Raw genomic sequence first — 25,672 nt, forward strand, 5'->3', positions numbered from 1 at the left:
GGATGCATCGTTATCGGGTCTAGAAGGTATTTTTATGCAGGCCCAGATAGTAGTAGCTTACATTTTTAGGCAGTTGAGGACTCATGAACATAACTATCCCACACATTGTTAGGTCTCATGTTTATGAGCCTACTATATAATCTAGTTTTGATAATTAACAAACGATTCCTAACAACGTTTGCCGAGTGTTCATATTTACATATTAGGTATTCTACATAAAAATCCTCCTGTTAGAGGTTGGATGGACTTGCGCCTATACAATCATATCCATTGGAGGATGGAAGTATTAGACCCTAGAGGGGGGTGATTACGGTCTTATGATAATCTAATCCGATTTTATGCCAATTTAAACTAATTCAATAAACTATTCTTGCAAGATAGATATACAATGTGTTATGAGGAAGAATAAGCAATATGAGCAAAGGGATATATCATAGCAAAGAGATATATTGTGAATTATATACAAGGATATATAAACTAATACAAGGGTGAAATAAATAATCTACAAATGTGATAGGGCAATATGAAGAGTAATACACAAAGGCGATATAAAATATGAATATAAGAATAAGTACGCCAGTGCAATCACAAATAAAAGATATGATCATGGAGTTTGGTCCCTACGTCCAACGTCTCCGCTCCTCACCTCAAGGAGAACTCCACTATTGTAACTGGGTTTTCTACTCTCACCTGAATAACGTTTACACCTCACAATATGGTTTTTTAGTTCACCGAAAACTTTATAACTACACACTTGGAATCACACTCTACACCTTCTAAATATTGGCCTAGCCCGTGTCACCTTCCTCAAGTATTCAGAATTGCCACCTCTCACTAGGCTTTTCTACTGACCCCACTCCTCTTGGAACCGACTCCGTCTCTCACCAACCACTTTTCTCGGTGTCCAAGTGTAATACAATGTGCAACTCACAATTAGGCACACAAATATAAATTTGTTCTCTACAATAGATGAGAACATAATTAAGCTTACTCCTAATGTCACAAACCCACAAACCCACAACCCCAAATTATACTATGAATGCAAATACAATAAGCTCAATAGGTTGTGTGTGAACAAAGAGTATCCATGAAACAATTAAACTCAATATTGAAATCTAGCTTATGGAAATTAGAATCAAAATAATAAACAGCTAGAATTGAGTTTAAGGGAACTTCTTTATAGATCAAGAGAGAGAGGGAGAAGAGTTGAATGCTCAAACACCACTTGATGATCTTCCTCAAGCTCTTGTGAAATTGTCTCCACAAAACAAACTCTCAAATGCTTAAAAGCTTTTTAACGAAACTTAAACCAAAACAAAACCCCTTGTTAAAACACTCTTAAACTTGTTTAAAACATTTCTCTTGAGTAAATAAAACTAAGGATATGTGGGGGTATTTATAGGAACCCTAAAACCAAGAGAAAACAAGGCAAAAAGACCAAAAACCCAAAACTGGAACAGGCTGAAAAACTAGCCGTTACAACATCAGCCGACTGATGGTTTTCATCAGTCGACTAATGAGCTGACCCTTAGAGGCATTTTCCATCTCAACAGTCAACTGATGACCTTATCAGTCGACTGATGACCTCTTCAGTCGACTGGTCAGTCGACCAAAACAAAACAGAAACTTTTTATTATTCTAGGTGTTTTCTTCAGTCGACACATCAGTCGACTGATGTTATCAGTCGACTTACCAGTCGACTGATAACTGGTTATCAGCCTATTTTGAAACAAAAATCTGATTTTCAAACTCCTTTTAAAAATAGCAAATAAAATCAGAAAAATATAAAAATTTGGGAAATGATTGTAGACATGATAATAAATATGCTAGTTTTGACATTTTAACTACATCATGTTTTGAAACTTCATAAACTGATTTTATAAACTTAATAGAAGATGTATATTATGATTGTTAAGTCTACATAAACTGATTTTATAAACTTAATAGAAGATGTATATTATGATTGTTAAGTCTATAAACTAGAATACACTATTTTCACATATAATCATGAAAAATATATATATGTATATGTGTTGTTTATTTTCATGTATATGTGGCAAAACACATTGTTTATCAAAACCATACATGATAACTATGAAACATGTATGTATGTATATATGTGGGGTGTAAATTTGATTTCCCGAAAATAGGGAGTTTCGTTTGTATTGATAAGAAGGCTTATTATAAACTAATAATCAAATGTTTACAACAGAAGCAGAGGGAATGCCCTCTTTGTTTAGTGTGGGGACTTTTGGTGGCTACAGGATACTTCGCTCGATGCTCGTGTCGAGTTTGCTTCCCTTGGACCGTTCGATCGAGGTTTCCATGGAGCTTCAGTACGCAGCAGAAGCTCGAGTCGATAGAGTTCGGGTCTTCTAGTTCGTCGGCGATCGGGGCTCGGAACTAGGAAACGATGCTGCAATGCAAGGATTATGCAAGGAGCTCGGTCTCAACTGCTTTTCTCAAAATTTTTCGACCTCTCTCAAAGTTTGCTAGAAGAGGCTTTTAAATGGAAGAAGGACAGCTTGACTGCTTCTTGAATTATGGGATGTGACCATACATTATTCGGAGATATCCTGCTGCTTATTCGTACCACGAGTGGTCATTCGAAGAGCTGTGCTCTGCATCACATCACGTAGGAGTGGGAAAGCCCCTCCTCGTATGCGTGACAACGGCTGTCGGATGCTTGCGTGTCACGTAGGAGTGGGAAAGCCCCTCCTCGTATGCGTGACAACGGCTGTCGGATGCTTGCGTGGATCTAACCAACTACCGAGCACCGGCGGCTCTCACCCTTCGCTTGGACAACTGAGGTGAGTCGCATTTATGAGGGTGCAGGCTGCTTTGACAGCACTCGAGTGGGTTTGGACAGCTCGCCGAATGCTGGCGGATTCGTCTCTTGACTCAGACAGCCGAGGTAAGTTGCATTTATAAATGTTCAGGTCGACTCGACACCTGCCCAGTCCTTCGTACTGTGAGCGGCCGTTTGACGGTCTTGGAGTACTGTGCCCTCTCCCTTTGGGTCGAAAGAGGTGGGAAAGCCCATCTCAGCACGTGGGGCAGAAAATATCTGGCCATATTAGCGCCCTTGGCGTTTGCTGGCGGATTTGAATGCAGGCTCGGTCTGGTGAGTTGTGATAAAGGGTGAATTCGCGTGGCTTTGGGCGACTTCCCCTTACAGGCGGATTTCTTGCAAGTCCACGGAGGTATTTTTTACCATCTACAATATAAATAAGTATTTGTTTCATATTTAAACTTGAAACCTTATAAAACCAAAACATGTATATATAATTATATATATATATAAAACCAAAAACGTGTATGTGTGTATACGATTGAGCTTAAAGTACCAACACACATAATATAAAACCTAAACTATTTACCCAAGCAATGATCTTGATCTTCAATAATCTCTTCTTGGTAAACTTACGGATGAAACGGTAACTTGGATCTTTAACTTGAATTTCAAGGCTTCATACCACAATTCCGCCAACTTCCATTGGATATAATCGTGAATGCGCAATTCCATCCATCCTCCAACATATTATTTGCCTACAATAAATACAAAACACAAATACTAGACAAACAATATTAGATATAAATTGTTTATTAAATATCATCAAAACAAATAGGCTAATAGGAAGGAATATCAGAATGAAGCATTGCATTTCAAGTCAAGTACAAGTTCAAGCTTCATCTGCAACCAAGACGAGCATATCGAAGATCTCTTAGCTTGAGTATATTATTTCTAGTTTAGATCTTATACTTTATGTGTTATTCTTATAAGCTCAAATATTACACACATATACGTTTTTAGTTTCTCGCTTTTAAGTTAAATCAAATAAATATGAAACAAATAGTTACATTTACAAATATACATGCTAGTTTCATATTTATCATCTTTATTTGGAAATAATATGTTTATGGATTAAAGACTTGTTTACACTATTTTATATCTTTTTTCAAGTCTATTAATCTATTAAAAAGTGTTTCAAAACTTGTTTGTATTGGATTCATTAAAATCAAGTTTTGATGATTTCATATTGTTTAACAGTTTGCATAATAAATAAGTTTTCATAAATAGGAAATTAAAATTGAGAAATTCTTTTTCTAACATGTTCTATTATCTGTTTATAAACATTTCCTCAAAAGTTTATCATTTTTGGAGTTGATTTACTATGTTAAATTGATTTTACAAACTCAAGTATTTCAGCAATTTTTAGAATCTAGAATATCTTCTTTAAAATAGTTATTGCTCTCAAATGGAAGGTGATATTTTATAAGTTCTTTCTCTAACATATTTACCTATATGTTTAGAAACTTTCCTAAAGGTTTCACGATTTTAGGAGTTGAATGACTATTTTTAATTGATTTTATAAAGTCAGCTACGTAGATTTTCAGGTTTCAGATTCTGTCAATAGTGTTGGTGAACAGTTCGGTCAACTGAATAGTAGTTCATTGTAATAACAACTAGTTTTTATAGATTTTGATTTTTGGTGTTTTCCTTCGGTTTTGGACTATTGTTTTGAGCAACTATAAATACCCTTCAGCCCTCAACACTTACTAAAAACGAAGAAAAGTTTTAAAGCAAGTTTTTGTAAGTTTGTTTCAAGTTTTCAAAGATCAAAAGTGTATTTTAGTTTTGTGAAGAGAGTTTCACAAGAAGAGGGGATCATCTCGGTTTGAGCTTCAAGCTTCATATCTCCATCTCTATTATTTTAGAGAAGTTTATCTAAACTCATATTCTAGCTATCTAAATTCTCATATTTATGCTAGATTAATTTGAGTTTAATTTTGATATCATTATACTCATTGTTTACACACACACAGCCCTTGAGCTTAAGAATTTTCACACATAGTAATTTGGTTGTGGGTTGCATCTTTGAGAGTGAGCCTAAACTTAATTCTCATCTTGTTAGAGAATAAACAATTTGTATTTGAGCTTATTTGTCGAGAGATCATATTATAATACATAAGGACACCGAGAGAAGTGGTTGGGAGAGACGTGGTCGATTTCAAGAGGAATGGCATCGATTATAAAGCCTAGGGAGAGATTGTAAATCTGAGAACATGAGGAAGACGACACGGGGTAGACCAATACTTAGAGGGTGTATTGTGTGATTGCATTGTGAGAGTTGTAAAAGTTTTTGGTGAGCTAGAAAACAGATTGTGTACTTGTTTTTGAGATTAGTAGAGATTCTCCTCAAGGGTGAGGAGCGGAGACATAGGTTGAGGGTGACCGAACTCCGTGATCATATTAATTATTTATGTTTAGCATTGGCGCACTTATTCTTATCTCATTGTTTATATTGCCTTTTTTCACATTGTTTATATTTGCTTATCATTGCAAATAATTTGTTTCATAACATACTTACTAGGATATTTCTTTAATAAGTTTTAATTTAGCATCAATATCAGATTAGATTAGTAAATACCCTATTCACCCCCCTTCTAGGGTAATTTTACACATGACTTGGAGTTAGCAGCAGTGGTCTTCACACTGAAGATGTGGAGACATTACCTTTATGGAGTAAAGTTTGAGTTGTTCACGGACCATCAAAGTCTGAGGTACTTTTTCTCCCAGAAGGAACTCAACCAGAAGCATCAATGATGAGTCGAGTTTATTAAGGATTATGTGTTCGCGATTCATTATCATCCAGAGAAGACGAACGTTATAGTAGATGTGTTGAGTAGGAAGCGTCGTCATCAGATTTTAGCTTTGATATGCTCATTATATCGAGATCTTCACACCCTTAGCCGGTTTGATTTTAGACAAGAGATTGGAGGGAGCAGCATATTTTTGGGAGCTTTGGCTATGCAATCATGATGGTCTGATAGAGTGGTCAGTGCTCAGTTAGAGGACTCTTAGATCCGAACCCGGAAGGGGGAGATTTCCATAGAGCCTAAGGCTGATTAGACCATTGGAGTAAATAGAGGCCTTCGAATGAAGGGCCGGTTAGTCATGTCGAATAATCCAGAGTTGAAGAAGGATTTATTTGATGAGACACATCACACCATGTACACCGTGCATCCAAGCACAACCAAAATATACAAGGACCTGAAAGGATATTTTTGGTAGAGTGCCATGCGTAGGGAGATTGCTAAGTATGTGGCTAAGTGTTTTACATGTCAACAAGTAAAGGAAAAAAATCAGAGACCCGTAGGAACCCTACAGCCTTTACCCATTCTAGAGTGGAAGTGGGCAGATATCTCCATGGACTTCATCACAAGATTGCCAAGGTCAAGCAAGGGGAATGATTCCATTTAGGTTATAGTTGATCGCTTGATGAAGTTGGCACATTTCTTACCAGTGAAGATGACTTATACGATGGAGACTTATGTGAGGATTTTCATTCAGGAGATAGTTCGATTGCATGGAGTTTCAGAGACGATTGTATTAAATCGTGGCTTAGTTTTCATATCTCATATCTGGAAGAGCTTCCAGAATTCGTTCGATAGCCATATAGCAGTGTTTTCCACCTGCAAATAGATGGACAAACAGAGAGAGTGAACCAAGTGTTGGAGGATATGTTGCGGGCATGTGTTATCAACTTCCATGGCACCTTGGAGGATCATATTCCATTGATTGAGTTCACCTACAATAATTGCTATCAGGCAATGATATGTATGTTACCGTATGAGGTGTTATATGGGAGGCCTTGTAGATCCTCGATTTGTTTGGCAGAAACGGAGGACAGCTTATTACTTGGGCCAAAACTTGTGAGATAGACTACGGAGAAGGTAGTATTGATTTAAGAGCATATTCTTGCCACTCAGAGTCGGAAAAAGAACTATGCATATTAGAGGTGACGACCTTTAAAGTTTTAGGTTGGAGATTATGTCATGTTGAAGGTGTCACCGATTAAGGGTGTTCAGCGATTTGACAGACGTGGAAAGCTTGCCCTAAGATACATTAGTCCATTTACGATTGTTGAGCACGTTGGTGCTGAATCATATAGGCTAGATCTTCCATCATCAATGTCGGGTGTTTTTCATGTTTTGATGCTTAAGAAGCATTTACACGATTGGGAGCAGCAGAGGGTGATTGATGCACCAGAGTTAGAGATTCAGGCAGATTTGACCACCATCGAGATTCCAGTTTGCATCCTTGCAAGGGAGGACAAGAAGCTTAGAAATAAGGTGATTCCTTTAGTGAAGGTCAAGTGAAACCAAAAAAGAGTTGAGGAGGCTTCTTTGGAGCACGAGGAAGATATGCATCGGGACTACCCTCACCTGTTTGAGCAGGTAAAATGATTACTTATGACTTATTTGTGATTCACGTTATTTATATAGAAACATTTATATTTAACGCTGGAATGAGGTCATTGACACTTAGCTCCTAATCACTCGGAACACATGGTATATATGTGAGGGGTTCCTTTTTTGGATTTTTCGCCCGACGTACTAGTTCCATTTAATTAGTTGTTAAGTGTGAGTATTTGTATTCTTGGTAGTTAAGTGTAAATGAATGCTTGTGATTCATATCTGGGGATTAATAATACGAGATGTGTACGAGAGGGTTTCCTTGTCTGGATTATTCCTTCAACGTGATTTTCTCGTATTATTAATCTCTAAGATACGACTGCGGAATTTCGAGGATGAAATTTTTTTAAGGGGGGGGGGGTGAATGTAAAACCCTATAAATTTTGAAAATATTATGATTTATAATGATAAATGAGTTTTAATCATGATAAATAGTATTTATGGATGAATAATTATGTTAACAATTGATATGAGATCAATAAAGAGGATATATGAGAGTATACAACTGTAAACATGCACAAAAAACGAGTAAAACATGCACAAGATTTTGAAGCTGGAAAGCCTCTGATCAGTCGACTGACGTTCCCTATCAGTCGACTGACGGGAGGTCATCAGTCCACTGATGGCAGGCATCAGTCAACTAATGGCATGTTTTTCATAATCTTTTGGGTTTCGGGTTTGGGCTGTTTGAGTTCGGGTTTGTACCTATATATATACATTTTTGTCACGAAAATTTCATCTTTTCATCAGTTTTTCTAAACCCTAGCAGTCTCTCTCGTTCTTCCACAAACCCTAACCCTAATTTGTGATTTCGGGAGAGCTTTGTGAAGCGAACACCATGAGGAGGATGAGATTTATGATATTTGGCGATGAGGGATTGAGTCCTACTTGTTTCAGAGGGATTTGCACATGTGAAAGGCAAGATCACTTCCCTCCAAACCTCTCCTTAATTAAAAATCAAGTATTTATATGATAATTATGGCTAGTCTCATGTTTAGGGTTTAATCGGATGTTAAATGCTTAATTTATGATATTTAAATCTTAAATCAAAGCTATGAATAGTAGTATAAATCTGAAATTTGATGAGTGTACACGATCATTATCATTAGGGTTGTTTTAACATGATAATTACATTTTTATTTTGGTTTAAATACCCTAATTAACTAAATTAAGCAAGAGTTTGGTTTTAATTGAACAATAAACCCTAGATCCATGAATTTATGTGAATTATCTTGTTTAAACAAACCTCTTATTAAGTGTTCATGAGTATTAGATCAAGTTTCATCTATTATATTAATAAAAACACGAGCTTTGAAGAAAAATAAACAAAACTGAAACCTAGCAGTTTTGGTCTGGTTAGTTGACTGACCACGAACATCAGTCGACTGACGGACGTGCTTCGTCCTTGTGTACGCAGTCAATCAGTCGACTGAAGCCCTTGTCGGTCGACTGATCAGGCCCAGTTTTGTGAGTTTTGATCTTTTTACATGTGAGTTCGGTTTACGAGCGTGTAGTACAAGTTGTGAGTTGATATTTACGCATATTTTGAGAAGTACACATACTGAGCGTGAGTACACACGAATCCATCATTTGGAGTAGCCAAATAGTGAGCATCATTAAGAGTAATGGTTATTATAGTTATGAATGTTTGAGTTGGGTTAGTTGGTACCCACAATGAGACCGTGGATGAACTACACTCTGAGTGTGTTAGTTAGTGTACCATAATAAGGCCGCAATAGACTTCACTCCCGTATGTTAGACCCTAGAGGGGGGTGATTAGGGTCTTATACTAATCTAATCTAATTTTATGCTAATTAAAACTAATTCAAATATTATTCTTGCAAGATAGATATACAATATGATATGAACAAGTGATACGAGTCATCGTACGAGCATCTTTGATCGTAGAATTATCGAAGGTGCGTTGAGAAGAGGATGACAGAAACGCAAGAACAATTCAGTATGTGGCAAAGGAAAATACCCTCTCTAGATTATGAGTATAAAAATATTATAATCCCTCTCTCACAATCTCACTAGAATAGAGTACAACCTCTCAATTTTCTCTAAACCCTAATCTCTCTTGATTAGAATGTCACTTTGATTACTTCTGATTCATTAGAACCTCTAAACAATCCCTTATATAGGTATAACAATATGGATGGCAGAGTGGTAAATAACCAAGCCCAAACCCAATAGGAATTCATGCAAACAAAAACCTAAACGAAGCAGGAAACCTTCGATGAGTCGACTCACGACTAAGATGAGTCGACTCGTCCGAAACTGGACAAAACACAAAACCATCAATGAGTCGACTCATGGCTGAGATAAGTCGACTCGTCAGAGACTGGTGACAAATGGCTGGGTTTCGTGAGTCGACTCAACCTAATGAGTCGACTCATGACTGTTATGAGTCGACTCATGGGCTGAAAACTGGATGCTTCGATTCTTTGATTCGTCGTCTCGTTCTACGCTTTAACTTGCGCTCCACTGTGCTGTTTTACACCTCTATTCTCAAGCTACTATGAGAATCAGCTATCCTCAAGTTACCATGAGGATCACTAAGTTCCGAAGAGAAGATACACCCGTATCATGGATCCCCCCTTTAGGAACTTGAAGTCCCATTCAAGTTAGAACTTTAGGTGAGGAAACTCCCGAGCTCCTCTATCTTTTTACACCACCTGGCCTTTCTAGGAACTTGATAGCAATGTACAACTGGAAATGACTCCTTCGTTCCTTGTCTTGTCGTAGTCGTCTTCTGCTCCAACATGCAATCCTCTTTTGATGGCTTTTCTGGAAGTCTAATGCAATCCTCTTTACAACGGGACAAACTTCTTGCTTGTATTCACTAGCCTCTTTGCTCGCGTCGCCGTCCCTAAGCTTGTCTCTCTCGGAAGAGACGCCGAATGAAATATGAACTTATCACTGCCTTTGGTGAATATATACTTCTGAGCCCGCCTCTTGTAGATTGCATATCTCCCATAAGTACGGATTACCTAGTATAATCTGACAAAATCTAATGGAACTACGTCGCACGTGACCTCATCAATATACGATTCATGGAGTGCAAATCTGATAGTGTATTGATCAACTACACTCAGTCTCTCCTCCTTCTGAATCTATCCCAATGGATAGGGCTTCGGATACTTGACCGTCTTCAGACCTAGCTTCTGAACCAAGGCCTCGGATATCAAATTCTTCTCGCTACCCGGATCAACTATGGCATCAACCAAACTGGTCTTCACTTGCAACTTCAGCACAAAGAGCTGTTGTCGGGGGTCTTCGTCCTCTTTCATGGCCTATTTTCCCACCATAAGGTTGAGACTGCTGTTGGGCTCTGTCATCCCCGAGACTTCTTTTGGACGTTAAGCTATCACATATGCCTTTTTCTCCACCTTCTTCTTCAATCCTCTTGGCTTGAGATGAAGATACTTCTCCCAGTACCGATCAACAACATGCCCTGTCTTCTTGTAGTGACTACAAATCAGTTCTACTTTTCCTGGATCACCCTTCTCCTCCTCCTTATATTTGGAACCACAAGACTTGCCTCGCGTCTATTTGGAGTCTCCCTTAGTCTCGTTGTCCTTCTTCTGCTTGCCCTCAATGGCAATAGCATTCACGCTCACCTCTGCAATAGTCTCAACATGAATAACTTCATCTCCTTCCGGATGTAATCGTTCAATCCCGCCATATACTTTATAAATACAGAATATTCCTTTATCGTAATGTTGAGGACCATCGCCTGCTGTTGGAACTCTGTGGTGTATTCTTGAAAGGTTTGATTGAGTCTTTAGCGCAAGCCGTACCACTTGTACCAATGCTCTTCAAGGAACCCTACCGGATAGAATTGCTTCCTAAGTAGTTCCTTGAACTTGTTCCACGACACCGCCTTCTTCTCCTGCTTGCAATAGGATTTCCATCATGTCAATGCATGTCCTAAAAGCTTCAAAGTCACGAACACGAGCTTCTCCTTGGATGAATATCCGTAGAGTGTGAAATAGGTCTCCATCCGCTCGATCCAATCATCAAGCCTCTCAACGTTGATACTCCCATCATAAACAAGAATCTCCACTTTAGAGTCTATCTTCAAATTCTGGTAAGAACCCTTACCCTATTGGTGTGAAACAGACATAACAATACGGGCATCATCATTTGAATCAGAACCCTCACATTCTCCATCGGACTCCACAAGTTTCTTCTTGCCTTTCGAAGAAGATTCCTCCTTGTTTCCTTTGTCTTGGACAAGATTGAATAATTGCACAAGGGTCGAACCCATTATCTCCATCTGCTTCTCTAAGGCATCTAGTCTTGCTGAACTATCTCCTTCAGTCATCTTCTTCTTCCTTAATTTTTGGACTCCTTCCAATGAAATAAGGATCTTACCTAGCTTCTTGTATTGCGATTGAGTCAGGACCATACACAGGATGCCCCCTCTACTAGATCTGATCACGCTGATACCAACTTGATACGAGTCACTGTGCGAGCATCTTTGATCGCGGAATTATTGAAGGTGGGTTGAGAAGAGGATGACAAAACACAAGAACAATTCAGTATGTGGTGAAGGAAAATACCCTCTCTAGATTATGAGTATAAAAAGATTACAATCCCTCTCTCACAATCTTAATAGAATCGAGAACAAGCTCTCAATTCTCTCTAAACCCTAATTTCTCTTGATTAGAATGTCACTTTGATTACCTCTGATTCATTAGAAACCCTAAACAATCCCTTATATAGGTGTAATAACGTGGATGGCAAAGTGGTAAATAACCAAGCCCAAACCCAATAGGAATTCGTGCAAACAAAAGCCCAAATGAACCAGGAAACCTTCGATGAGTCGACTCACGACTGAGATGAGTCGACTCGTCCGAAACTGGACAAAACACAAAACCAGCAATAAGTCGACTCATGATTGAGATGAGTCGACTCGTAAGAGACTGGTGACAAATGGTTGGGTTTCGTAAGTCGACTCATGACAGGCATGAGTCGACTCAACCTAATGAGTCGACTCATGACTGTTATGAGTCAACTGACGGGCTAAAAACTAGATGCTTCGATTCTTCGATTCACTATCACGTTCCACACTTAAACCTGCATTCCACTGTGTTGTTTTACACCTCTATTCTCAAGCTACCATGAGAATCAACTATCCTCAAGCTCCCATGAGGATCACTAAGTTCCAAAGAGACGATACACCCGTATCAGCAAGAATATGCAATATGAATAAAGAAAAATATCATAGCAATGAGATATATTATGAGATATATGCGAGGATATACAAATAACACAAAGGTAAATAATCTAAACTAGATAGTGGGTAATATAAGCAACAAGCAATATACAAAGGCGATATAAGATATGAACATAAAAATAAGTGCGTTAATGCAATCACAAACAAACGATATGTTCACGGAGTTCGGTCCCCATGACCTACGTCTCTGCTCCTCACCTCGAGGAGATCTCCACTATCACAACTGGGTTTTCTACGCTCACCTGAATAACGCTTACACCACACAATATCGGTTTTCAACGCTCATCGATCAACGTTTACAATCTCATAATGTAACTATACTCCACACCCTCTAAGTGTTGGTCTCTAACCCATGTCCTTTCTCAAGTGTTCGGAATTACCACCTCTCTCTAGGCTTTACTACCAATCCTACTCCTCTTAGAAGCGACCCCGTCTCTCACCACACACTCCTCTCGATGTACTAGTGTAATACAAAGTAAATCTCACAATAAGCTCAATACAACAAATGAGTGTTCTCTAATATGGATGAGAACACAATGTAAGCTCACAGTCAATGAAACACTCCCCACAATCCAAATTATACTATGAATGTAAATACAATAAGCTCAATAGGTTGTGTGTGTAAACAATGAGTAAATCAAAACTAAACTCAATTATGAAAAATTAGCTTGTAGAAATGATAATCAATAAATAATTATAAATGAACGCTAGAATTGAGTTTAGAAAAACTTCTCTAGATGACAAGAGAGAGAGAGATGAATTGAAGCTTAACAACCAATAAATTGATCTCCACTTCCTCTTGTGAAAGTATCTTCACAAACCAAACTTTTTAAAACAAACACTAAAACAAACTTAAATCCTTGTTAAAACTTATTTAAAACTTTTCTTAAAACTTTCTCTTAAGTACCCTCAGAAGTTAGAGGGTATGGGATATATATAGGAGCCCCAAAGAACTAAGAAAACCCAAGTGAAAAGTCTAAAAAACCAATAAAATAGCTCAGCCAAAAACTAGCCGTTACAGTGTTATGAGTCGACTTGGTACTGTTCATGAGTTGACTCATAAATAAGCCATTATAGGTAAAAAAAACATCTGATGGGTTGACTCATATGTTCATGCGTCGACACATGCACTGTTCATGAGCTGACTCATGCATTTATGGGTCGACTCGTTAGGTTTGAACAGTATCGGCAGATCTGAAATTTTTGCGTAGCTGGCTTTGTAAAATACATTAAAATAGTAAATCAACTCCAAAAGTTATGAAATTTTGAGGAAAGTTTCTAGAAATGTAGGTAAACATTTTGAATAGTATCGACAGATCTGAAATTTCACTTCCTATTTGTGAGAAATAAATATTTGAACACAAATATTTGAAACACCCGATTTTGTAAAAATTAATTTGACATATAAAATAAACTCCAAAAATGATAAAACTTTGGGAAATGGTTATAAATATGTAATAGAACATGTTAGAAAAAGAAATTTTTAAATTTCATTTCCCATTTGTGAAAACTCGTCTGTTTTTCAAAAACATGCAAGAACATGAACTTGATAAGAACTTGATTTTGACAAAATGAGTTCAAACAAATTTTAAAAAACTTTCCAATAGGTTTATAGTTTTGATAAATAATATAAAATATTGTTATTAAGTCTATAATCCAAAAATACAATACATTTTACAAACACGATAGAATATGAAACAAGTGAGTATGCATATGAACATGTATATTTGTTTCATATCTATATAGCTATACCAAAACAACTTATCCACATAAACAAACATGTATGTATATAAATATTCGTTTGGAAAAATGTTATTTGTGGATAAAACAAAAAAAATGGATAAAACAAGAAAACATATGTGTGTATAATATTGAGCTTGAAGTATTAGACACACATAATATAAAACCTATATTATATTACCCAAGCTATGATCTTGATCTTCAATAAGCTCTACTTGGTACACTTGCGGATGAAGCTTGAACTTGAATCTTTAACTTGAATTGTAAGGCTTCACTCCACGATTCCGCCAACCTCCATTGGATATGATCGTTATGGCGTAATTTTATCCATCTTCCAACTTGTTGTTTGTCTATAATAAATAGATAAACACAAACACTAGACAAACAATATTAGTAGTAAATTGTTTGTTAAACATCATCAAAACAAAGAGGCCAACAATCTCCCCCTTTTTGATGATGACAAATAATTTACAAAAAGGATATATGCATGAAAGAAAACGAATATACAATATTGTAATTATCATGCATATAAACAAAAAGAATATATTCATAATATTTCTGCCCCTTTAACAACATTAAAAAGGGGAAACCAACAAGAATGAAGAGAGCAAAAGCTCCCCCTTCTAATAAGCATAGGTGAGTATAAAACAAGTATAGGGATTTCTCCCCCTATCAAAATGCCTCATGAACGTATGAAATGAAGGCTAAGGCACGCATGTGAGTTAGCATAGATAAAAACATGCTAAAAATTACTCACATATATCAAGATAGAGAGAACACATGTGGATGTATCATTGAAATGGTGTGTCTCAAAACATAAACATAAAGATCATGTATAAAAATCGATTTATGAAATCAAAAGAAGGAAAAACAGGAACTTCATGAAAAAAGAGCTTTCAAATGAAAACAAATTACTTAAATGAAATCATAAATCAAGATTTATGTCCAAGAACAATGTTTCATCAATAAAGAAAACTTTCTTTGTAGAACTTGATCAAACCACATATAGAATGCATTATAAGGCATAATTGAAATTTAAATAATCTATTTGTGCTATATAATGAATTCAAAAGAACAAATCAAAACAAAATTTTACATAGTTCAAAAATAAGATTACAAAACATACAAGAATCATGAACCATGGAAAAAAATCATCTTTAAAAGTATATAACCAAATCAGCATTGATTTTCATAAATGAGAGAGGCAACCATATCAAGCTCTTAAGCTTGTTTCAACCTATATAAATACTTTTAGCACCCGATAAACAAGGTTTGGAAATAAACACCCAATTAATCCGGGGGGTTATATAAATACAAACCTCTCATCAAAATTGAAACTAATAATCATGAAAACAAAGGAATTGATCAAAAAAAAATGTTTTCATATTAAAAGTTTTCAAAGCACATTTTACAAAACTAAGAAAAATAAAAATAAAAAAATATTAAAATTCTTGGTTTAAAAATCCTTTTGGCACCCAAGTATTCTTGGTGCCGGATTGGTTAGGGATGTTGGCCTTCTTGTTTTGATGATGATTTACAAACAATTTACTACTAATGTTGTTTGTCTAGTGTTTGTGCATTCCTATGTATTGTAGACAAACAACGTTGTTGGAGGATGGATGGATTGAGCCTACACGATCATATCAAATGGAGGTTGGCGGAATGTCGAGTTGAAGCCTTGCAATTCAAAGTTAAAGATCAAGTTCAAGCTTCATCCGCATGTGTACCAAGATAGAGCTTCGTTGAAGATCACAAGCTTGGGTATATTTAGTTTAGGTTTTTATACTTGTGTGTTGATACTTTAAGCTCATATTATTCACACACACGTATTTGTTGATTTTATCAAAATATAGGTGTTTTTTGTGAAAACATTATTTTATTAGTTTATAGACTTTAATATCAGTTTATACATAGTTTATAAAGTTTATAAAATCATTTTGTAGAGTTTCAAAAGTTTGTTTAAATCAAATGTCAAAACATGTATGTTTCGTTTTCATGCTTTTGGACATATTTGAAAAATGATGGGTTTTCACTATTGGGGAATGCAATTCCAAAAATTCTTTTTGTAACATGTTTATTATCATGTTTATAAACATTTTCCAAAGTTTCATAATTTTTAGAATTTATTTGTTATTTTTAAAGGCACTTTAAAAATCAGTTTTCCAGCATGAACAGTGCCTGTGCATGTTTATAAGTCGACTTATAAACCCTGACAAGTCGACTTATGAACTCCTCTAGAAAGTGCATTTTCTCCTCTGCTAAGTCGACTTATAAAGCAAGGCAAGTCGACTTATATAAGTCGACTTATAACTTTTTATAAGTCTACTTATGAAGTGTTGCACAGTTATGTATTTTTGACCAGTTTACAAAATAAATTATTTCTCTCAAATGGGAAGTGATATTTAAGAAATTCCTTCTCTAACATGTTCATATACACGTTTAGAAGCTTCCCTAAAAATTTTATAATTTTTGGAGTTAATTTACTGTGTCAAATTGATTTTAGAAAATCGGGTGTTTCAGCAGTTTTTAGAATCTGAAATATCTGTATTCAAATATTCATTTCTCACAAATGAGAAGTGATATTTCAGAAATTATTTTTGTAAAATGTTTATTTACATGTTTAGAAACATCCCTCAAAATTTCATAATGTTTAGAGTTGATTTACTATTTTTAACTGATTTTACAAATCCAGATACGCATAATTTTCAGCATCTGCCAAAAACTGTATATGTCATAAGTCGACTCTAAGTCGACTTATCAGAGAGCCGTTGCACAGTAACGGCTAGTTTTCTGTTTTGTTTGTTTTTGGGTTTTTGGTCATTTCCTTGGGGTTTTGGCTGATGTCTTGGGTTGTTATAAATACCCCATTGCATTTACCTCTCCTATCTAACAAGAATAACAAGAGAAAAGTTTTTAAGAGGTTTACAAGTTTTGTTTAAGTGTTTAGTGTTTGTTTAAAAAGCTTTTAAGCATTTACAAGAGTTTGATTTGTGAAGCAAATTTCACAAGAGCAAGTGGAGATCATTCTTGGTGTTTGAGCATTCATTCTTCTCCCTCTCTCTTGTCATCTATAGAGAAGTTTCCTTAAACTCAATTCTAGCATTTTATAAGTTTGTTCTCATCTATAGAGAAGTTTCCTTAAACTCAGTTCTAGCATTTTATAAGTTTGTTCTTAATTTCATAAGCTAGATTTCATATTGAGTTTATATTGTTTTATCTATTTGTTCACACACAACCTATTGAGCTTATTGTATTTACATTCATAGTATAATTTAGGATTGTGGGTTTGTGACATTGAGAGTGAGCTTAATTGAGTTCTCATCTTGTTTAGAGAACAATCAAGTGTGTGGTGAGAGTCGGGGATCGTCCCAAGAGGAGTGGCGTCGGTTGACGTGCCTAGGGAGAGGTTGTAACCGAGCACTTGAGGGAGACACAGCTAGGTCCAACACTTAGTGGGTGTAGAGTGTGATTGCAAGAGTGTGAGTTGTAGAGTTTTCGGTTAGCTAGAAAACCGAGTGTGTAGAAGAAGTTCCGTCTTCCAAACCGGATTGTGTTAGTAGATTTCTCCCCGGGAGTGGGGAGCGGAGACGTAGGACGGATCATATTGCTTGTTTGAGTGTGCTTTGGCGTTCATTCATATTTATGTTCATATCTTATGTCGCCATTGTCATTAGCTCATTATCTATATCATCCACTATCTTGTTTAGATTGTTTACCCCTTGTGTTAGTTTATATATCCTTACATATATATATATTGTATATCTCTTTGATAGGATATATCATCTTGTGTTAGCTCATATATCCTTGCATATATCTCATAGTATATATCATTGCTAGGATATTTACCTTTGTTCGGATTAGATTAGCTTAAGACCCTAATCCCCCCCCCCCCTCTAGGGTCTAACAATTGGTATCAGAGCTTGGTGCTCTTTGATTTAAGGTCTAATCGCCTTGAGTTAAAGATCCAAGTTATCTCTTTGTGCTAATCTAATTTTGAGCTTTATTTGTATCTTGCTTGCCTTTTATATTATGGATATGCATGGTTTAGGTTATGCCATTAATATTGCTCCTAGATTAGATAATTTCCCCTATGCCCAATGGTGTGTTAGATTTAAACTATTTGTTAGATCTAAACATTTTGATTTATGGGAAATTATAGATGATGCTAATATTGTGCCCATTTTGGAGAAATCCAAGTGGAATAAGAATGATCATCGTATGTTTACAATGAACAATATTTTGTTAGAATATTTACAAAATGCTTTTAATTCATCTATGTCTAACAAGTTTGTTCATTTTGATAGTGCTTACAAAGTTTGGAAATTTATAGAAACACATCAAGGGGATTTGGAGGCGATCCAACAAGCTTTGGAGGATCTAACTTCAAGTTCATATGGAGCAACATGCACACGGCCACTAGGCGATAGCCCTAGTGAGGTTTGCGAGTTCGAAACCACTAATGATTTATCTAGTGATGAACTTGCTTGTGCTAGTGAAAAATTATTACATGCCTATAACAAATTGCAAAATGATTTTAATGATTTAAAAAGCAAGCATGATGTTGATAATTTAGAATCCGATCATGAGGAGCTAGTGTCAAAATTGGATGTCATTGCAAAAGAAAATACCATGCTTAAAGAAAACAATGACATGTTAATTTTGGAAAATGAAAAATTGACATCATCCATTTCTAGCTTAACTCATGAAAGAGATAATGCCATGTTAGAAGTAAAGAACATACAAAATGATACTGAATCTTTTATAGATAATTATATATGTTCTACTTCTAATAACAATACTTGTATGCATAATGATGAGTTGAATCATATTAAGAACCGCATATCTTGTTTAGATTCAACCTTAAAAACATGTATTGTTAATAATAAGAAACTTATGGACAAGTGTGCTAAGTCTAGTGTTACAAAATCACCTACACACTATACACACTTGTATAGCAAAGTTTACAAGTGCTCTATTTATGGTCGCAAAGGCCATTTAGCTAAATTTTGCTATGATGCACAAAAATCTAAAAATAGTAATATCAATACTTCTTGTGCATCTCATAAGGCTTCTTCATCACACACATATGTACATGCACGCACTTATAAAGTTCATCATAAGCATGCTCATGTGTTTAAATGTGATATTTGTGGTCGTTTTGGTCATTTGGCCAAATATTGCTTTGATTTGAAAAGAAAATCTCATTTGACAAATGCTTCCAATAGACCACATGTTTTTAAATGTGATGTTTGTGGTAAGTTTGGACATCTTGCTAAATTTTGTTTTGATATACAAAAAGCTTCTAAATTGCAATATGTTCCAAATAGACCATTGTTTAAGAATGTTTCTCATTTGCAAAATAATTTTAAAAGAAAATCTTTATTTGCAAATGATTCCCGTGCACGAGCTAATGGTCCACAAAAACAAATGGATCTCTTTCATTGCACAAATTGCAATCGGAAGGGTCATTTGAATGAATATTGTTTTGACCATGTTAGTGCACCATATGTGCCTAAGAGGGTTCATAACCCTAAGGCTTTGAGCTTTAATGATAGGGGTCATGTCCCTAAATCTTTTGGTACCAAGAGTTCTTGGGTACCAAAACAAATTTAAATTTTAAACCAAGAATTTTAGTATTCTTACTTTTTCCTTCTCTTGTTTTTTTGAAAATTATATCTTAAAATATTTTGATTATGAAAACAATTTTTAATTGATCAAATCTTTTGTTTTCATGATTTTATACTTCTAAAGATTTTTTATCCATAGTTCATGATTCTAGTACGTTTTGTAATCTTATTTTTGAACTATGAAAATCTTATTTTGATTTGTTCTTTTGAATTCATTATATAGCACAAATAGATAATTCAAATATGCTTTCTAATGTATTCTTTATATGGTTTGATCAAGTTTTTCAAAGAAAGTTTTCTTTGTTGATCAAACATTGCTTTTGGACTTAAAATTTGATTTATGATTTCATTTGAGTGATTTGTTTTCATTTGAAAACTTTTTACATGACTCTCATGTTTCTCTTCTTTTGATTTCATAAATCTATTTTATACATTGGCTTTTATGATATGAGACAATATGTTCATCTTGATATATTTATATATGTTCTCATTATCTTTTGTATGTGGGTGATATTTAGCATATTCATCTATGCTTACTCACATATGTTTGCCATGATCTTCATTGCATATATTCTATATGGCTTTTTGATAGGGGGAGCAATCCCTATATATATATATATATTCAAAGGGGGAGAAATATTGTGAGTATATCTATCTTGTTTGTTTATATGCATGTGAGTTATTATCTTGTATATGTTCATTTCCTTCATGCATATATTCCTTTTTTGTAAATTGTTTGTCATCATCAAAAAGGGGGAGATTGTTGGCCTTCTTGTTTTGATGATGTTTAACAAACAATTTATTACTAATGTTGTTTGTCTAGTGTTTGTGCATTCCTATGTTTTGTAGACAAACAACGTTGTTGGAGGATGGATGGAATTGCGCCATAACGACGATATCAAATGGAGGTTGGCGGAATTGTGGAGTGAAGCATCGTACAATTCAAGTTCAAGATCCAAGTTTAGCTTCATCCGCAACGTGTACCAAGTTGAGCTCAATGAAGATCAAGATCAAGCTTGGGTAATTTAGTATAGGTTTATATTATGTGTGTTAAGTACTCTAAGCTCAATTATCTATACACACACATTTTATTAGTTTCCTTGTATATATATGTAATCACATATATATACAACACAAGTTTTGGTTTTCATGTTTATAAATATGAAATTACATGTTTCATATTTATTATTGTGATTTGGTTTATCTACATAGATATGAAACAAATATATTTTCATATACATACTCATAGGTTTCATTTTCTATTGTATTTGTGAAAATATTGTATTCTTAGTTTATAGACTTCAATATCAGTTTATACATGTTTTACTAAGTCTACAAAAACATTTCACAAAGTTTCAAAAGTTGGTTTATGTCAAAACATCAAAATTCAAGTATCTCATATTTTCATGTTTTGGACTATTTTGTAAAATGATGATATTTTTCATTTGGGAAGTCCTTTTTCGAAACCAGTCGTTGTAGCATGTTTATTATCATGTCTACAATCATTCCCCAAAGTTTTACATTTTTCTGAATTTATTTGATATTTTTAAACAGTGTTTTAAAATCAGCTCTAAAACCGATTTTTTCTGGAATGTCAGTTTTCGGTCGACCGGTACGGTCGACCGGTCTAGTGACCATTCGTCAGTATTTTTCCAGAGAGTCATCGGTCGACCGGTCCGGTCGACCGAGAGCTCCATCGGTCGACCGCACCGGTCGACCGAAGATGTCAGCTTGTGGTTTCTCGTTTTCGACCTGGATAACGGTCGACCGAATTTTGGTCCGGTCGACCGAGAGCTCAAATCGGTCGACCGACAGAATTTCCGGTCGACCGACGATGGCTTTTACTGTTTCCAACGGCTAGTTTTTGTACCGTTGGCTGGGTCTTTTGGTCTTTTGTTTTGGGTGTTTTTGGCTGAGCTTTGAGTGGGTATATATACCCCATTGCTGATGTCTTTTCAAGTTAACTAAGAGAGTTTTTAATCAAGTTTAATAAAGTTTTTAACAAGGGTTTTAGTTTGGTTTAAGTGTGTTTAAAAAGCTTTTAAGCAAATTGAGAGTTTGTTTTTGTGATTCAATTCTACAAGAGCTTGAGGAGATCATCTATTGGTGTTTGGGCATTCAACTATTCTCCCTCCAACTCTTGATATATTGAGAAGTTTTCTAAACTCTATTTCTAGCTTTTTTATATATTTGATTATCATTGTTATTAAGCTAGAACTACATTGAGTTTAGTTTTGATTTATATCTCTTTGTTCACACACAACCTTTTGAGCTTATTGTATTTACATTCATAGTATAATTTAGGGTTGTGGGTTTGTGACATTGAGAGTGAGCTTAATTGAGTTCTCACCTTGTTTTGAGAACAATCATTTGTCATATTTGTGCTTATTGTGAGAATCACTTTGTAATACACTTGTACACCGAGTGAGGAGTGTGTGGTGAGAGTCGGGGATCGTCCCAAGAGGAGTGGCGTCGGTTGACGTGCCTAGGGAGAGGTTGTAACCGAGCACTTGAGGGAGACACGGCTAGGTCCAACACTTAGTGGGTGTAGAGTGTGATTGCAAGAGTGTGAGTTGTAGAGTTTTCGGTTAGCTAGAAAACCGAGTGTGTAGAAGAAGTTCCGGCTTCCAAACCGGATTGTGTTAGTGGATTTCTCCCCGGGAGTGGGGAGCGGAGACGTAGGACGGAAGGTCCGAACTCCGTGATCATATTGCTTGTTTGAGTGTGCTTTGGCGTTCATTCATATTTATGTTCATATCTTATGTCGCCATTGTCATTAGCTCATTATCTATATCATCCACTATCTTGTTTAGATTGTTTACCCCTTGTGTTAGTTTATATATCCTTACATATATATATATTTCATCATATAGGATATATCTCATTGTTTACATTGCTTATCCTAGCTCATATATCTTGTGGTATTTTATTCTTGCTAGGATAACTCATTAATTAATTTTAATTGGTATTTAATCGTATTAGATTAGCATAAGACCCTAATCACCCCCCCTCTAGGGTCTAACAAGGGACATGACCCCTATCATTCAAGCTCATTGCCCTAGGGTTATGAAACCAATTTGGGCACATTTAGTGCACAAACACGGTCTAAACAAAAAAATGTGTAAATAACCTTTCTGATTGCAATAAGTGCAATGAAAGAGGTCCATTTGATTTTGTTGACTAAGTGGCAGTGCACGAGAATCATTTGCAAACATAGAAAATTTATTTGTAGCTCTTTGCAAATGTGAAACTAATAAACAAAGATAGTTCTTTTGGAACAACTTACAAATTTGAAATATTTTGTAAATCAAAGCAAAATTTCGCTAAGTGTCCAAACCTACCATAAACATCACATTTAAAAATATATGGTCTACTAAAAATATTTGGCAAACATGATTTTTTTTCCAAATCAAAGAAAAACATAGCCAAATGACCAAAACGACCCCAATGATCACATTGATACACATGAGCATGCTTATGATGTACTTTTTGTGCAAGTGTGTGTACATGTGATGAAGAAACTTGATAAGATGCACAATGAGCATTTGTATTCTTATGTTTGTGTGCATCATAGTAAAATTTAGATAAATGGCTTTTTCGGCGGTAAATAGAGCAATTATAAACTTTGTTATATATGTGTGCATAATGAATGGATGATGACTTAGACTTGGCACACATATCCATAAGCTTCTTGTGATTATCAATGCATATATTTAGAGTTGAATCTAAAGAAGAAATATGGTTTTTAACATTATTCAACTCATCATTAGGCATATGAGCATTTTTATTAGAAGTAGAACATATATAGTCATTTATAAAAGAAGCAGTATCATTTTTTATGTTCTCTACTTCTAACATGGCATTATTTTTGTCATGGGTCAAGTTAGCAATATCCAATTTCAAATTATTGTTTTCCAAATTTAGAATATCATTGTTTTCTTTAAGAGCATCATTTTCTTGGGTAATGATATCAAATTTGGAAGCTAACTTCTCATGATCAGATTCTAAATTAACATGCTTGCTTTTTAATTCAATAAATTTTTTATGCAATTTGTTATAGACATGTAATAATTTTTCACTAGCACAAGCAAGTTCATCACTGGATAAATCATTAATTGATTTGAACTCGTAAACCTCACTAGAGCTATCGCCTAGTACCCATGTGCATGATGCTCTAATGGAACTTGTAGAGGAAGCCTCAAAAGCTTGTCGGATCGCCTCCAAGTTCCCTTGATGTGCTTCAATAAATTTCCATAAGGTGTAAGCACTATCAAAATGAACAAACATGTTAGACATAGATGAATCAAAAGCATTTAGCAAATATTCTAACAAAATCTTATTCATTGTAAACATACGATGTTCATTTTTATTCTACTTGGATTTCTCCGAAGTGGGCACAATATAAGCATCATCTGTAATTTCCCATAAATCAAAGTATCTAGACCAAATAAAAAGTTTAAATCTAACACACCCTTGGGTATAGGGAAAAATATCTAATCTAGGAGCAATATTGATGACATAACCTAAACTAGATGTACCGTGCATATCCATAATGTATATATGTACAAGCAAGATACCAATAAAATCACAAAACTAGATTAGCACAAAAATAAGATAACTTGGATCTTTAACTCAAGGTGATTAGACCTTAAATCAAAGAGCACCAAGCTCTGATACCAATTGTTAGACCCTAGAGGGGGTAATTAGGGTCTTATATCAAAGAGCACCAAGCTCTGATACCAATTGTTAGACCCTAGAGGGGGTAATTAGGGTCTTATGCTAATCATTTTATGCCAATTAAAACTAATTCAAATAATTTTCTTGCAAGATAGATATACAATATGATATGAGCAAGAATATGCAATATGAACAAAGGGAAATATCCTAACGTACAATAAGATATACTATGAGATATATGCGAGAATATACAAATAACACAAGGGTAAACAATCTAAACTAGATAGTGGGCAATATAAGAAACAAGCAATATACAAAGGCGATATAAGATATGAACATAAAAATAAGTGCGCAATTACAATCATAAACAAACGATATGTTCACGGAGTTCGGTCCCCACGACCTACGTCTCTGCTCCTCACCTTGAGGAGATCTCCACTATCATAACTGGGTTTTCTACGCTCACCCGAATAATGTTTACACCACACAATATCGGTTTTTAATGCTCACCGATCAACGTTTACAATCTCACAATGTAACTACACTCCACACCCTCTAAGTATTGGTCTATAGCCCGTGTCCTTCCTCAAGTGCTCGGAATTACCACCTCTCTCTAGGCTTTACTACTGACCCCACTCATCATAGAAATGACCCCATCTCTCACCACACACTCCTCTCTGTGTACTAGTGTAATACAAAGTAAATCTCACAATAAGCACAATACAACAAATAATTGTTCTCTAATATGGATGAGAACACAATGTAAGATCACAGTTAATGATACACTCCCCACAATCCAAATTATACTATGAATGTAAATACAATAAGCTCAATAGGTTGTGTGTGTAAACAATGAATAAATCAAAACTAAACTCAATTATGAAAAACTAGCTTGTAGAAATGATAATCAATAAACAATTATAAATGAAAGCTAGAATTGAGTTTAGAAAAACTTCTCAAGATGATAAGAGAGAGAAAGATGAATTGAAGCTCAACCACCAATGAATTAATCTCCACATCTTCTTGTGAAAGTATCTTCACAAACCAAACATTTTAAAACAAACACTAAAATAAACTTAAACCCTTGTTAAAACTTATTTAAAACCTTTCTTAAAACTTTCTT

At 35.3% G+C, this 25,672-nt stretch overlaps 1 protein-coding gene across 1 annotated transcript; it reads left to right on the forward strand.

The window, feature by feature from the left end:
- On the forward strand, nucleotides 6,841-7,164 carry LOC109826636. Its single transcript, XM_020393658.1, has one exon. The coding sequence runs from the start codon at nucleotides 6,841-6,843 to the stop codon at nucleotides 7,162-7,164; it is 324 nt and encodes a 107-aa protein (XP_020249247.1).

The sequence above is a fragment of the Asparagus officinalis genome, chromosome 10 (genome assembly GCF_001876935.1).
Source record: "Asparagus officinalis chromosome 10, Aspof.V1, whole genome shotgun sequence".
In the NCBI taxonomy this organism is placed as follows: domain Eukaryota; kingdom Viridiplantae; phylum Streptophyta; class Magnoliopsida; order Asparagales; family Asparagaceae; genus Asparagus; species Asparagus officinalis.

Coding starts and splice junctions, on each gene's coding strand:
- LOC109826636 (XM_020393658.1), top strand. CDS start 6,841: ATGTTGAAGGTGTCACCGATTAAGGGTGTTCAGCGATTTGACAGACGT.